This window comes from Bufo bufo, chromosome 1, assembly GCF_905171765.1.
Source record: "Bufo bufo chromosome 1, aBufBuf1.1, whole genome shotgun sequence".
Lineage (NCBI taxonomy): Eukaryota > Metazoa > Chordata > Amphibia > Anura > Bufonidae > Bufo > Bufo bufo.
Window position 1 is genome coordinate 33,109,004 of NC_053389.1, and position 16,832 is coordinate 33,125,835.

The 16,832-nt window shown below is 46.8% G+C and overlaps 1 protein-coding gene across 3 annotated transcripts in view; it reads right to left on the reverse strand.

Moving 5' to 3' along the window:
* The window catches only part of LOC120992942, a 67,957-nt gene extending 51,402 nt beyond the window's left edge, over positions 1–16,555 (reverse strand). Inside the window, exons 1-2 of one of the 3 annotated variants that reach the window (XM_040421698.1) lie at positions 16,304–16,552; positions 4,831–4,903 (exon numbers count right to left, since the gene is read on the reverse strand). In XM_040421698.1, the coding sequence (XP_040277632.1) occupies positions 4,831–4,903; positions 16,304–16,342 (112 nt within the window). In that variant the 5' untranslated portion in view covers positions 16,343–16,552. Of the gene's footprint in view, positions 1–4,830; positions 4,904–5,707; positions 5,795–16,303 lie in introns of those variants that run through there. The other 2 variants (XM_040421700.1, XM_040421701.1) reach the window with 2 other exon arrangements.
* Between the last annotated feature and the right edge of the window lie 277 nt (positions 16,556–16,832).

Genomic DNA, 16,832 nt, shown 5'->3' on the forward strand with positions numbered 1-16,832 from the left:
CACCCCATATAGACTCCCTGATCACCCCCCTGTCATTGATCACCCCCTGTCATTGATCACCCCCCTGTAAGGCTGCATTCAGATGTCCGTATGATTTTTACAGATCCACTGATATATGGATCGGATCCGCAAAACACATACGGACATCTGAATGGAGCCTTACAGGGGGTGATCACCCCATATAGACTCCCTGATCACCCCCCTTTCATTGATCACCCCCCTGTCATTGATCACCCCCCTATAAGACTCCATTCAGATGTCTGTATGTGCTTTGCGGATCCGATCCATCTATCCGTGGATCCGTAAAAATCATACGGACATCTGAATGCAGCCTGACAGGGGGGTGATCAATGACAGGGGGGGTGATCAATGACAGGGGGGGTGATCAATGACAGGGGGGTAATCAATGACAGGGGGGTGATGAGGGAGTCTATATGGGGTGATCACCCCCCCTGGAAGGCTCCAGGGAGACGCCTGTATGTGTTTTGCGGATCCGATCCATCTATCAGTGGATCCGTAAAAATCATGCGGACATCTGAATGGAGCTTTACAGGGGTGTGATCAATGACAGGGGGGTGATCAATGACAGGGGGGTAATCAATGACAGGGGGGTGATGAGGGAGTCTATATGGGGTGATCACCACAGTCATTGATCACGCCCCTCTAAGGCTCCATTCAGATGTCCGTATGTGTTTTGCGGATCCGATCCATCTATCAGTGGATCCGTAAAAATCATGCGGACATCTGAATGGAGCTTTACAGGGGTGTGATCAATGACAGGGGGGTAATCAATGACAGGGGGGTGATGAGGGAGTCTATATGGGGTGATCACCACAGTCATTGATCACGCCCCTGTAAGGCTCCATTCAGACGTCCGTATGCGTTTTGCGGATCCGATCCATCTATCAGTGGATCCGTAAAAATCATGCGGACGTCTGAATGGAGCTTTACAGGGGTGTGATCAATGACAGGGGGGTAATCAATGACAGGGGGGTGATCAGGGAGTCTATATGGTGTGATCACCACAGTTATTGATCACGCCCCTGTAAGGCTCCATTCAGATGTCCGTATGCGTTTTGCGGATCCGATCCATCTATCAGTGGATCCGTAAAAATCATGCGGACGTCTGAATGGAGCTTTACAGGGGTGTGATCAATGACAGGGGGGTAATCAATGACAGGGGGGTGATCAGGGAGTCTATATGGGGTGATCACCACAGTCATTGATCACGCCCCTGTAAGGCTCCATTCAGACGTCAGTATGCGTTTTGCGGATCCGATCCATCTATCAGTGGATCCGTAAAAATAATGCGGACGTCTGAATGGAGCTTTACAAAGGTGTGATCAATGACAGGGGGGTGATCAGGGAGTCTATATGGGGTGATCACCACAGTCATTGATCACGCCCCTGTAAGGCTCCATTCAGACGTCCGTATGCGTTTTGCAGATCTGATCCATCTATCAGTGGATCCGTAAAAATCATGCGGACATCTGAATGGAGCTTTACAGGGGTGTGATCAATGACAGGGGGGTAATCAATGACAGGGGGGTGATGAGGGAGTCTATATGGGGTGATCAGGGGTGATCAAGGGTGATCAAGGGGTTAATAAGTGACAGGGGGGGGGTGTAGTGTAGTGGTGCTTGGTGCAACATATTACTGAGCTGCCTGTGTCCTCTGGTGGTCGATCCAAACAAAGGGGACCACCAGAGGACCAGGTTGCAGGTATATTAGACGCTGTTATCAAAACAGCGTCTAATATACCTGTTAGGGGTTAAAAAAAACACATCTCCAGCCTGCCAGCGAACGATCGCCGCTGGCAGGCTGGAGATCCACTCTCTTACCTTCCGTTCCTGTGAACGCGCGCGCCTGTGTGCGCGCGTTCACAGGAAATCTCGCGTCTCGCGAGAGGACGCGCCGGCGCGTCCACCCAGAAGAGCAGGGCCGCCGCAAAGGCGCAATCCTGCGTACGGCGGTCCTGAGGAGGTTAATCTGCCTACTCTCGCCCTAACGTCGCAGCTGCAACCTCTCCCTACACTGATCATAGCAGAGTGACGTGCGGCGCTACGTGACTCCAGCTTAAATAGAGGCTGGGTCACATGCTGCACTGGCCAATTACAGCCATGCCAATAGTAGGCATGGCTGTGATGGCCTCTTGGGGCAAGTAGTATGACGCTTGTTGATTGGCTGCTTTGCAGCCTTTCAAAAAGCACCAAGAAAGCGCCGAACACCGAACCCGAACACGGACTTTTACAGTGTTCGGGTTCGCTCATCCCTAATTGTGAGCACTATTGCACTTTATTAGTTTATTATCTTAATTGTTTTATCACCATGTGGGTGGTATTTATACATGTACTATGCACCACAATTGTCATTGCTTGAAAAAGGTTCCATTGAGAGGACCGAAACGTCGCATCTGGTGGAATAAAATATGCACATTATTTTTGGAAGTGCCGTAAAGTTTCTTTTTTTATATTTGGTGGGTGGATGGCATCTACAGCCGCTGGCACTCCTTCTTTACTGTCTGGATTGTGGTGCTGCCCAGAGTTATATTTCTTTAGATAGATATGAGATCTGTCTATCTGTTTTTTATTTATTTGTCTGATCTATCTGTCAATTCGAGATGAACAAACCAGTCAAAATTTGTTTCAGGTGCAGTTCGCCAATTTCAAAATGTTCGGTTTGGACCCAAATCAATTCCTTCTAGTTTAAACCCTGTGGACGAATAGGACATCTGCCAGAAAACACTGGAATTGTTACTCAGGTTTTCCGGCAGTTTCATTTTGCTTCTTAATAAAGCCGTTTTTTGCTTCAGTCTCCTTGTCCGCTGTACTGTACTTGAATCCTGCTTTGCGGTCTCTCCCTCCTCTGACCGCTACAGTGGTATGGTGAAAGGTGGTCAAAAGGACCTGGCTATGTTGCTGGGCTGCTGCCTCTCCACTACATTGACCCAGTGGGCCCTGAAAGACATGTCATGTACTGTCCATGCCCATAACAGCTGCTCCAGGTGTCCATCTTGGAGTGGAGCTTGATGAACAGTGAGTGGCCCGCATTCTCTGCCACATGAGAGTACATGTCTTTACTACAAAGGTACTACAGCGACTGCACCACTAGCAACGTGGGCAGGGTTCAGCTTGTAGACGAGGTATTTTCTGGAGGAGAAATGTTTTTTCATGGCCAAATGTTCTGTTATAGATGTCTCAGGATGGAGCAGAGGACAAGGAGCAGGAGAAGAAGAAGGTGATGATGACAAAGATAGTGTACTGCTTGGGGATGCGGGTTGGCTTTCCCAAAGCCGACTTATGTGCTTCAATAAACCTCTGGTACCTATAATTATGTTTGAATGGCCACAGCTTATTTTAATCCTGCAGATCTTGCACACGGTTGTGCTTTTTTGTGCCTGTCTTGTGGAGAAAAAGCGCCATATGGGAGTTGCTCACACAGAGCTACAGGCAGACATGCTGGGCTTAGCTCTGTCACGTTTTGGGCCTAACCCACCCACAACATCAGCAAAATCACCAGATCCCAAAGCAGATGTGGCTCTGGCTGTTCTCTGCCAGTTATGTGGCTTCTGCTCTTTATTGCTGTTGCCACCACACTTCTCCACTGATGTTGCCTCCTCTTTAGCACCCTGATCCACCTTCCAGGTCCTGTCCAGCACACAATCATAATCAGAGTCCTCACCCTCCCTGCCACTTTTATCAGACTGTGAGATATCATGGTGAGCTCACGGGCCACCCTCTCCTGCTCTGCATTTTCCCCAACTGCTACTGTCACTGCCTGTACCACCAATACCATGGCTATTGATGCCACTGTTACCACCACCATCATTACAGGTATGCATGGGGTCACTAGCCTCCTCCCCAACCTTCTCCTCAGGGCAGCCCAAACGGTGAGAGCTCTAACACAAGTCATAAACAGGGAGACTCTCTTGACTTTCTGCCTTAGGTGTGGTGGAGTTTTCTTGCCACTTTTTAGGAAAAAGGAAGGCACCCCTCTAGGCAGGGGTAGTGAAGACTGGGAGTATTCCACTGAAAGCCTTTTTTAAGGCCACAAGGATGAGGAGCAGGAGGAACGCTGTTACCCCTGGCTCCAAGGCACAGTATTGGACTCTAAAGTCAACTTCATGTCATCCTGCTGCGACTGAGAGGATTGAGCCATCCAATCCACAATCTCATCCTCTTTTTCCGCAACTATAATTTGTTGCACCTTTCTGAAGCCAGAATGGACAACTGTGGCCTACTACTACTACTGCTACTACTTCTGGCTGGATAGTTGGTGCTGCTACTAACCACATTCCGGCTCTGGGTCTTTCATTTGGAACCCTTCCGTGGTGCACACATTTTTGGGCCTCTCAGATAATGTTGTGCACTACCCTGTGTATTGGTGTTGATCACCTCTATGCTTGTGTTTAATTAAATTGAACAAGTCCCAAAAAAACATAAAAAAACATTCAAATTCCAATCACATGGAAACACAATTAAGGAAATGGACAATTGAGGCCTGACACTCAATTTCTTGTTAATACACACAGATTGCTGCTATACTTTGTGTTTTGTAGTAATCACTTAAATATGCTAGTGTAATAATATTTAAAAATCGCCCCAAAAATTTAAACTGTGTGGAAACTGAAAATACATAAATGGAAAACTGAAGCTTGATGCCCAATTTTAACTTAACACACGCAGGTAGATTGATGTCACACTGTGGGTATTGCTGCAGTAATCACGTTTATATGCTGCTTAATTAAATTGAAAGCACCCCCCCAAATTTTTTTTTATTGAGACCAAGTGGAAACTGAAAATATGTTAATGGACGATCACTGATTCTTACCAAGTTTCTGAAGTAGGAGAAGGGTTGCTAAATAGAAGAACATGATTCTCCTGTGTGGCATGTATGTTGTGGTCTGTAAAACACAAGGATAGAGATGAAGGCTAGATTTACATAGATTATTATTGGGTTTTCAACATTTAGAACAGGATGGGTCTATTATCCAAATCCCCCCCCCCCCAATACCAGATCTACTCCATGGTGTAATAGGCCTAATGCCCCTGACTGTGTACAGGTTTAGATGATCGGCAAAAAGTTGAAAAAAGTTGATGGAGACAGATGAGATCTACAGCAAGAGAGGCACGCTATCTATACCAATCCCTAAACCTGTACACATGGAATTGAAATAAAGAAGAGAGGACAGCATGCCTTGTTTAGTGAGCGATGGGTGCACGTCTCCAGGGGAGTGGTAATCTTCCCCAGTTGATGGAGACAGCACATCCTCAAGTGAACATTTATTCCAGATGCAACGTTTTGGCTATTAGAGCCTTTTTCAAGCAAGACACTTGAAAAAGGCTCTAATAGCTTAAACGTCGCATCTAGAATAAGTCTTCACTTGAGGACGTGCTGTCTCCATCAACTTTTTTATACTTCGCTGATCATCTGATCCATGTGGGGAAGATTACCACTCCCCTGGAGACGTGCACCCATCGCTCACTAAACTAGGCGTGCTGTCCTCCCTTCTTTATTTCAATTCCATGTGTACAGGTTTAGGGACTGGTATAAATAACGTGCCTCTCTTGCTGTAGATCTCATCTGGATGCTCTAAAAATGTCATTAGCTAAAATACAAGGAAAAATGTGATTGTTGCTGAAAAGAGACTCACTTCTTCCAAGAAAAGTTCTAGATAAGGACTAGAAAAAATATTGAAACTGCTTACACATGTATGAAAATTAGGGTTTTCAGGCTCATCAAGACCTTCGCTCTTTGGACCTCGGATAACAAGTAATCACTAAATCAGTTGAGGTTCTCTACAATGAATAAGGGAATTCAGGGCAGATTACTACACCATTGAGTTTTCTCTCCTCCACGTAATCTTAACGCAGAACCTAATAAGCTGTGTATGGCTGGCTCTACAAAGAGATCTCCTGTGTTATTATTGAGCAGTCTTATCCCAAGTTTCCACATTTTATCATTTGTACCTCCTTCATGCATTTCGATAGTAAAGATCTGCCCTTAAAAGACAGGCACACACCATATTTACCCCATACATCAGACTAGACATTCTGTTTTCTAAGGGGAAAATTTTGTAAATTTCTAACTTTTAGAGATGTCACCAACATGGATGAGATGCAGAGTTACACTGCGGTCAACACAGAGCTATTTTGTTGAAATGAAAGTTCTGCTACAGTGGACTCTTACCAGGTAATACAGTTTTGGAACTTTTGTTAAGGCCTCATGCACACAACCGTTGTGTGTTTTGCGGTCCGCAAATCTGCGGATCCGCAAAACATGGATGGCGTCCGTGTCCGTTCTGCAATTTGCGGAACGACACGGACAGCCTTTAATATAACTGCCTATTCTTGTCTGCAAAGCGCGGACAAGAATAGGACATGTTATATTTTTTTTGCGGGGCCACGAAACGGTGCAACGGATGCGGACAGTAGGGATGAGCGAACCCGAACTGTATAGTTCGGGTTCGTACCGAATTTTGGGGTGTCCGTGACACGGACCCGAACCCGAACATTTTCGTAAAAGTCCGGGTTCGGGTTCGGTGTTCGGCGCTTTCTTGGCGCTTTTTGAAAGGCTGCAAAGCAGCCAATCAACAAGCGTCATACTACTTGCCCCAAGAGGCCATCACCTTGCCTACTATTGGCATGGCTGTGATTGGCCAGTGCAGCATGTGACCCAGCCTCTATATAAGCTTGGGTCACGTAGCGCTGCACGTCACTCTGCTGATTCAAGCATAGGGAGAGGTTGCTGCTGCGACGTTAGGGTGAGATTAGGCAGATTAACTCCTCCAAAAGACTTAATTCAGTAATCGATCTCCAGCTGTGGATCATTGAAGTGCTGATATTGAATTGCTCACTTTTTTTAGGCTGCCCAGAGCGTTTTTATATCACTTTTTTCTGGGGTGATCGGCGGCCATTTTGTGGCTTGTGGTGCGACAGCACAAGCTACCACCAAGTGCATTTAACCATCAATAGTGTGGTTATTTTTTGCTATATCCTACATCAGGTGCAGGCTGAGCCTGTGTCACCCAAGTGCATTTAACCATCAACAGTGTGGTTATTTTTTGGCCATATACTACATCAGGTGCAGGCTGAGCCTGTGTCACCCAAGTGCATTTAACAATCAACAGTGTGGTTATTTTTTGGCCATATACTACATCAGGTGCAGGCTGAGCCTGTGTCACCCAAGTGCATTTAACCATCAACAGTGTGGTTATTTTTTGGCCATATACTACATCGGGTGCAGGCTGAGCCTGTGTCACCCAAGTGCATTTAACCATCAATAGTGTGGTTATTTTTTGGCCATATACTACATCAGGGGCAAGTTGAGCCTGTCACCCAGCGCCTAAAAAATAGCCCTGACATTTAGGCCTACTTTAAATCTATCCCAAAAAGGGTATATTAGATTCAAGGTGCTGATAGTGTCATTCTGAAAAACTTAACGCACACGCTACAGTGCAGATACAAGTCTAATTCTGTGATTAAAAGTATACCTGTCACACAGCGCCTAAAAAATAGCCCTGACATTTATATTCCTCCAAATCAGTACTGTTTTAGCTGGTCAAATTATTTGTAGTGACCGTAAAAGCACAGTTTTTGTTCTGTGTTGAAAAACTATTCCCAAATTTGCCATTTTCTAAATTAGTAGTTTCTGCTATATCAGGCCTACTTTAAATCTATCCCAAAAAGGGTATATTAGATTCAAGGTGCTGATAGTGTCATTCTGAAAAACTTAACACACACTTTACAGTGCAGATACAAGTCTAATTATGTGATTAAAGGTATACCTGTCACACAGCGCCTAAAAAATAGCCCTGACATTTATATTCCTCCAAATCAGTACTGTTTTAGCTGGTCAAATTTTTTGTAGTGACCGTAAAAGCACAGTTTTTGTTCTGGGTTGGAAAACTATTCCCAAATTTGCCATTTTCAAAATTGTGGTGAACGGGAACAATGAGGAAAACATCTAGTAAGGGACGCGGACGTGGACATGGTCGTGGTGGTGTTAGTGGACCCTCTGGTGCTGGGAGAGGACGTGGCCGTTCTGCCACAGCCACACGTCCTAGTGTACCAACTACCTCAGGTCCCAGTAGCCGCCAGAATTTACAGGGATATTTGGTGGGGCCCAATGCCGTTCTAAGGATGGTAAGGCCTGAGCAGGTACAGGCATTAGTCAATTGGGTGGCCGACAGTGCATCCAGCACGTTCACATTATCTCCCACCCAGTCTTCTGCAGAAAGTGCACAGATGGCGCATGAAAACCAAGCCCATCAGTCTGTCACATCACCCCCATGCATATCAGGGAAACTGTCTGAGCCTCAAGTTATGCAGCAGTCTCTTATGCTGTTTGAAGACTCTGCTGCCAGGGTTTCCCAAGGGCATCCACCTAGTCCTTCCCCAGGGGTGGAAGAGATAGAATGCACTAACACACAACCACTTATGTTTCCTGATGATGAGGACATGGGAATACCACCTCAGCACGTCTCTGATGATGACGAAACACAGGTGCCAACTGCTGCGTCTTTCTGCAGTGTGCAGACTGAACAGGGGGTCAGGGATCAAGACTGGGTGGAAGACGATGCAGGGGACGATGAGGTCCTAGACCCCACATGGAATGAAGGTCGTGCCACTGACTTTCACAGTTCGGAGGAAGAGGCAGTGGTGAGACCGAGCCAACAGCGTAGCAAAAGAGGGAGCAGTGGGCAAAATCAGAACACCCGCCGCCAAGAGACTCCGCCTGCTACTGACCGCCGCCATCTGGGACCGAGCACCCCAAAGGCAGCTTCAAGGAGTTCCCTGGCATGGCACTTCTTCAAACAATGTGCTGACGACAAGACCCGAGTGGTTTGCATGCTGTGCCATCAGAGCCTGAAGCGAGGCATTAACGTTCTGAACCTTAGCACAACCTGCATGACCAGGCACCTGCATGCAAAGCATGAACTGCAGTGGAGTAAACACCTTAAAAACAAGGAAGTCACTCAGGCTCCCCCTGCTACCTCTTCTGCTGCTGCCGCCTCGGCCTCTTCTGCTGCTGCCGCCGCCTCGGCCTCTTCCTCCGCCTCTGGAGGATTGTTGGCACCTGCCGCCCAGGAAACATGGGATGTACCACCAACACCACCACCTGCGTCACCAAGCATCTCAACCATGTCACACGGCAGCGTTCAGCTCTCCATCTCACAAACATTTGAGAGAAAGCGTAAATTCCCACATAGCCACCCTCGATCCCTCCCTGGCCCTGAATGCCAGCATTTCTAAACAACTGGCCTATGAAATGCTGTCATTTAGGCTGGTGGACACACACAGCTTCAAACAGCTCATGTCGCTTGCTGTCCCACAGTATGTTGTTCCCAGCCACCACTACTTCTCCAAGAGAGCCGTGCCTTCCCTGCACAAACAAGTGTCCGATAAAATCAAGTGTGCACTGCGCAACGCCATCTGTGGCAAGGTCCACCTAACCACAGATACGTGGACCAGTAAGCACGGCCAGGGACGCTATATCTCCCTAACTGCACACTGGGTAAATGTAGTGGCGGCTGGGCCCCAGGCGGAGAGCTGTTTGGCGCACGTCCTTCCGCCGCCAAGGATCGCAGGGCAACATTCTTTGCCTCCTGTCTCCTCCTCCTCCTACTCAGCTTCCTCCTCCTCTTCTTCCACCTGCTCATCCAGTCAGCCACACACCTTCACCACCAACTTCAGCACAGCCCGGGGTAAACGTCAGCAGGCTGTTCTGAAACTCATATGTTTGGGGGACAGGCCCCACACCGCACAGGAGTTGTGGCGGGGTATAGAACAACAGACCGACGAGTGGTTGCTGCCGGTGAGCCTCAAGCCCGGCCTGGTGGTGTGCGATAATGGGCGAAATCTCATTGCAGCTCTGGGACTAGCCGGTTTGACGCACATCCCTTGCCTGGCGCATGTGCTGAATTTGGTGGTGCAGAAGTTCATTCGCAACTACCCCGACATGTCAGAGCTGCTGCATAAAGTGCGGGCCGGCTGTTCGCGCTTCCAGCGTTCACACCCTGCCGCTGCTCGCCTGTCTGCGCTACAGCGTAACTTCGGCCTTCCCGGTCACCGCCTCATATGCGACGTGCCCACCAGGTGGATCTCCACCTTGCACATGCTGGACAGACTATGCGAGCAGCAGCAGGCCATAGTGGAGTTTCAGCTGCAGCACGCACGGGTCAGTCGCACTGCGGAACAGCACCACTTCACCACCAATGACTGGGCCTCCATGCGAGACCTGTGTGCCCTGTTGCGCTGTTTCGAGTACTCCACTAACATGGCCAGTGGCGATGACGCCGTTATCAGCGTTACAATACCACTTCTATGTCTACTTGAGAAAACACTTAGGGCGATGATGAAAGAGGAGGTGGCCCAGGAGGAAGAGGAGGAAGAGGGGTCATTTTTAGCACTTTCAGGCCAGTCTCTTCGAAGTGACTCAGAGGGAGGTTTTTTGCAACAGCAGAGGCAAGGTACAAATGTGGCCAGACAGGGCCCACTACTGGAGGACGAGGAGGATGAGGAGGAGGTGGAGGATGATGAGGATGAAGCATGTTCACAGCGGGGTGGCACCCAATGCAGCTCAGGCCCATCACTGGTGCGTGGCTGGGGGGAAACACAGGACGATGACGATACGCCTCCCACAGAGGACAGCTTGTCCTTACCTCTGGGCAGCCTGGCACACATGAGCGACTACATGCTGCAGTGCCTGCACAACGACAGCAGAGTTGCCCACATTTTAACGTGTACGGAATACTGGGTTGTCACCCTGCTGGATCCACGGTACCAAGACAATGTGCCCACCTTACTTCCTACACTGGAGCGTGATAGGAAGATGCGCGAGTACAAGCGCACGTTGGTAGACGCGCTACTGAGAGCATTCCCAAATGTCACAGGGGAACCAGTGGAAGCCCAAGGCGAAGGCAGAGGAGGAGCAAGAGGTCGCCAACGCAGCTGTGTCACGGCCAGCTCCTCTGAGGGCAGGGTTAGCATGGCAGAGATGTGGAAAAGTTTTGTCAAGACGCCACAGCTAACTGCACCACCACCTGATACGGAACGTGTTAGCAGGAGGCAACATTTCACTAACATGGTGGAACAGTACCTGTGCACACCCCTCCACGTACTGACTGATGGTTCGGCCCCATTCAACTTCTGGGTCTCCAAATTGTCCACGTGGCCAGAGCTAGCCTTTTATGCCTTGGAGGTGCTGGCCTGCCCGGCGGCCAGCATTTTGTCTGAACGTGTATTCAGCACGGCAGGGGGCGTCATTACAGACAAACGCAGCCGCCTGTCTACAGCCAATGTGGACAAGCTGACGTTCATAAAAATCAACCAGGCATGGATCCCACAGGACCTGTCCATCCCTTGTGCAGATTAGACATTAACTACCTCCCCTTAACAATATATTATTGTACTCCAGGGCACTTCCTCATTCAATCCTATTTTTATTTTCATTTTACCATTATATTGCGGGGCAACCCAAAGTTGAATGAACCTCTCCTCTGTCTGGGTGCCGGGGCCTAAATATGTGACAGTGGCCTGTTCCAGTGGTGGGTGACGTGAAGCCTGATTCTCTGCTGAAACATGAAGACTGATTCTGTGCTGACATGAAGCCAGATTCTCTGTTACGGGACCTCTCTCCTCTGCCTGGGTGCCTGGGCCTAAATATGTGACAGTGGCCTGTTCCAGTGGTGGGTGACGTGAAGCCTGATTCTCTGCTATGACATGAAGACTGATTCTGTGCTGACATGAAGCCAGATTCTCTGTTACGGGACCTCTCTTCTCTGTCTGGGTGCCGGGGCCTAAATATGTGACAGTGGCCTGTTCCAGTGGTGGGTGACGTGAAGCCTGATTCTCTGCTATAACATGAAGACTGATTCTGTGCTGACATGAAGCCAGATTCTCTGTTACGGGACCTCTCTCCTCTGTCTGGGTGCCAGGGCCTAAATGTGTGACAGTGGCCTCTTCCAGTGGTGGGTGACGTGAAGCCTGATTCTCTGCTATGACATGAAGACTAATTCTTTGCTGACATGAAGCCAGATTCTCTGTTACGGGACCTCTCTCCTCTGTCTGGGTGCCAGGGCCTAAATGTGTGACAGTGGCCTGTTCCAGTGGTGGGTGACGTGAAGCCTGATTCTCTGCTATGACATGAAGACTAATTCTGTGCTGACATGAAGCCAGATTCTCTGTTACGGGACCTCTCTCCTCTGTCTGGGTCCTGGGGCCTAAATATGTGACAGTGGCCTGTTCCAGTGGTGGGTGACGTGAAGCCTGATTCTCTGCTATGACATGAAGACTGATTCTGTGCTGACATGAAGCCAGATTCTCTGTTACGGGACCTCTCTCCTCTGTCTGGGTGCCGGGGCCTAAATATGTGACAGTGGCCTGTTCCAGTGGTGGGTGACGTGAAGCCTGATTCTCTGCTATGACATGAAGACTGATTCTGTGCTGACATGAAGCCAGATTCTCTGTTACGGGACCTCTCTCCTCTGTCTGGGTGCCGGGGCCTAAATATGTGACAGTGGCCTGTTCCAGTGGTGGGTGACGTGAAGCCTGATTCTCTGCTATGACATGAAGACTGATTCTGTGCTGACATGAAGCCAGATTCTCTGTTACGGGACCTCTCTCCTCTGTCTGGGTGCCGGGGCCTAAATATATGACAGTGGCCTGTTCCAGTGGTGGGTGACGTGAAGCCTGATTCTCTGCTATGACATGAAGACTGATTCTGTGCTGACATGAAGCCAGATTCTCTGTTACGGGACCTCTCTCCTCTGTCTGGGTGCCAGGGCCTAAATGTGTGACAGTGGCCTCTTCCAGTGGTGGGTGACGTGAAGCCTGATTCTCTGATATGACATGAAGACTGATTCTGTGCTGACATGAAGCCAGATTCTCTGTTACGGGACCTCTCTCCTCTGTCTGGGTGCCGGGGCCTAAATATGTGACAGTGGCCTGTTCCAGTGGTGAGTGACGTGAAGCCTGATTCTCTGCTATAACATGAAGACTGATTCTGTGCTGACATGAAGCCAGATTCTCTGTTACGGGACCTCTCTCCTCTGTCTGGGTGCCTGGGCCTAAATATGTGACAGTGGCCTCTTCCAGTGGTGGGTGACGTGAAGCCTGATTCTCTGCTATGACATGAAGACTGATTCTGTGCTGACATGAAGCCAGATTCTCTGTTACGGGACCTCTCTCCTCTGTCTGGGTGCCGGGGCCTAAATATGTGACAGTGCCCTGTTCCAGTGGTGGGTGACGTGAAGCCTGATTCTCTGCTATGACATGAAGACTGATTCTCTGCTGACATGAAGCCAGATTCTCTGCTATGGCATGAAGAGACTGATTCTCTGCTGATATGAAGCCAGATTCTCTGCTATGGCATGAAGAGACTGATTCTCTGCTGACGTGAAGCCAGATTCTCTGCTATGGGACCTCTGTCCAATTGATATTGGTTAATTGTTATTTTTTTTATTTTTATTTTAATTCATTTCCCTATCCACATTTGTTTGCAGGGGATTTACCAATAACACCATGCAACAAAAAAAACCTTTTCATCTGCTACTGGGCAAAAACCATTTGTCCTATACTAAATCGAGTGTGCGGATTACAAATCCGAAGTCAGAATTGTTGTAACACGTCACAAAATTTTGCTATGCATAAGTATACCTAAATGAATTAAGCACTTGGAAAGCATTGAATAATTTTGAACAGAGCGAGTTTTACTCCAACAATTACCTGATCTACATCAAAGTTTGCGTAGTAAACAGTGTATGAAAATGTAATGGAATGACAACATTTCAAAAAGTCTCATCTTTCAGTTTAAAAGTCTTACTTGAGCAAGGCCCAGTACTGTTAAAAGTGTTGCAGCATCTGCTTTTGCGTTTGTGAACGGTCATATTTTCCCGCTGTAAAAACCAGCAGTAGTCCCCCATCATGTTGGGATGCCAGCGGCCTTGATACCTGTTCTCCATTGTAGAAATATCTTTATGGAACCGCTCTCCATGTTCGTCACTTACGTGTCCCAAATTGGGTGAGAAAAAGTCAAGATGGGAAATGCAAGAAATGCACTTTCAATGACATTCGGCAGCCAAGTTGTTCATATGCTGTAAGCATGTTGTCTACTTATTCAGCATAGTTTGCAGCTCGTCTGTTCCCAAGGAAGATCTGCACTACTAGCACAAATGCATCCCAAGCTGCAAGACGCACTCGCTTTGTCAGATTCTTGCGCTGATCATAAGTAGTGTATTTGTCACATATGTAGCAGAAATTGTCTGGATCGTTAACACATTTGCTTTTATCCATCTTAAGTTTCAAAACTGATAGTACTATAACAGATCACTTTATCAAAATCTGTCCAGCTTGCCTTATATACTTACTGCTGACATCAGCCTGAGTGCGTCCGAACAGGTCTGGACATGTCCATTGGAATATCTCCAATATAATGCATTAATATTATAACTGAATAGGCTTTGCATGTATAACGTAACCTTTTCAGGACCTTCGCCGTACATTTTAAATAGCAAAGACCCGTGGCACATGTATGCGATCAGCCATAAGGTTGATCGCATACATTTTCCATTTCAGATGCCGTGGTCAAATAAGACCACGGCATCTGCGCAGTCCGGAAGTGGAAGTCGCGCACTTCTGCTTCGGTAACAGCGTTCCCCGGCTGAGAACAGGGAACCTGTTACATTGATCTAATAGGCTGAAGCCTCAAGCAGGCTTCGGTGCCTATTAGATGACTATACCAATACAGGCCACTAGGTGGCAGCATTGTATTGGTATAGTGCAAATGAAGTGTTCAATGGTGTCTATATAGACATCAATGAACACAATAGGCAATCTAATGATTGCCAGTTATTGTCACCCAAGGTGACTTGAAAAAAGTAAAAAAAACAAAAGTTTTTGCAAATATATATAAAAAAAAAAGTTCAAATAACCCCCCTTTCCTTAAAATAAAAATAAAAATACTTAAACAATAAAAATAAAAAAACATCATGGGCATCACCGCATGCGAACATGCCCATAATATTAAAATATAACAATATTAATGGCACATGGCAAATGGCGTAACGGGAAAAAAAATGCCAATTTGCAATTTTTTGTCACTTCAATTACCCAATATTTTTTTTATAAAAAGTGATAAAAAAGTCGCTCCCACTTCAAATTAGTACAACTGAAAAGAACATATCATCCCACAAAAAATTAGCCCTCACACAGTCCCATACAAAAAGTTATAGGGGTCAGAATATGGTTATAAAAAACTTTTTTTTCCTCAAAGGTTTTAATTTTTTTTTCAGTATTAAAACGCAAGAAAGATTATACAAGTGTGGTATCGTTGTAACCATACTGACCTGGAGAATGAAGATAACAGGTCAATTTTACCGCATAGTGTACAGTGTAAAAAAATATAAATAAAAACCTTTATCATCCCAAGACAGAAGATGGAGAAACATCCGAAGACAGAAGATGGAGAAACGTCCCAAGAAAGAAGACTGAGACACATCTCTAGACAGAAGACTGAGAAACATCTCAAGACAGAAGATGGAAAAAAATCTCAAGTGAGAAGTGTAAAAAGCTTAAAGATGCATCAAATTTATCAACCATCGTGCAACAGGCAACCCAAGCTCCTGCAAAACTGACTTAAAGGGGTTTTCCATGCTTCTGATATTGAAGAGCTATACTCAAGATAGGTCATCAATATCTGATCAGTGGGGTTCCAACACCCAGCGCACCCATAGATAAGCTGTTTCAGACTGAAACAGCTCCGAAAAGTAACAGTATACAGAACAGAAGCAGATGGCTCCTTACACAGTGTAGTTTCTGGCACTGGAGTACTGAATGGGAACTGAGCTTCAATACTGTGGCATGGCCTCTACATGGTGTACAGAGCTTTCTGTCACCAGCTCTGTACACTATGTAGTTTTTGGTGCCATGGCAGCCCAAAATAGCTACCCCTGCAAGGTAACCTTAGATTGTGAAGATAACAAACAATGTGAAGTTGTAAACCATGTTCACATGTATAAGGCACCCCAAAGCTACTGGCTTTGCTGCATGTATGGACCGTTATACCCTCTGTGTTGAGGGCAGATTACAGCACTGTGAAAATGTCAGCAACGGCTAAAGAAGGTGAACAGTCATAGACACCCAAGGCTCCCAAGGTGGCCCTAAATCTGGAAATCTGGCAGAAATGGTTAATAAAAAGGGTAAAATCATGTCGCCCTTGGTCCCTATGGCTGCCACGATATGATCTTATTATTATAGAAAACCATGGAAATAATCAATTAAGTTAAAGAAGGGAAGAATATTACCTTAGTCTTCAGTGACGAAGGATCTGCAAAAGACTTCATGAAAGCAAAAAAGAAACAAAGCTGAACTGGTGGTAGGACGTACGGTTCTCAGAATTTCCCCACCCTGAACCTAAAAGAATAAATTATACCAGTGTAGGTTTCTGCCACAAAAACTCTGTAAGCCTTCAGATCTACAGGATCTAGAATATGTGTCATCACGTTTAGAATTATACAAGACAATGATATTAGATGTAGCAGAGCTGTCCTGTCCTGTCATAAACCTCAACAAATTCAGCTCAAATGCATCAAACCAACCCAGCACTGCAAAGTTTGTGTAGGGGATACTCCGCCAGCAACTTTATCCAGTGAATGAACATATGGATTATTTATATAGATTAGCAGAAGGACCCGGCTTCTCACGGGTATATTTCATCTATTTCATTAAATGTTACTGTGTGTCGTTAAAAGATATCGACAGTATCCCCCATAACTGTGACCTCTACAGCACCCCACCCCCTTAACAGTGAACTCCACAGCCCCTCACCCCTTA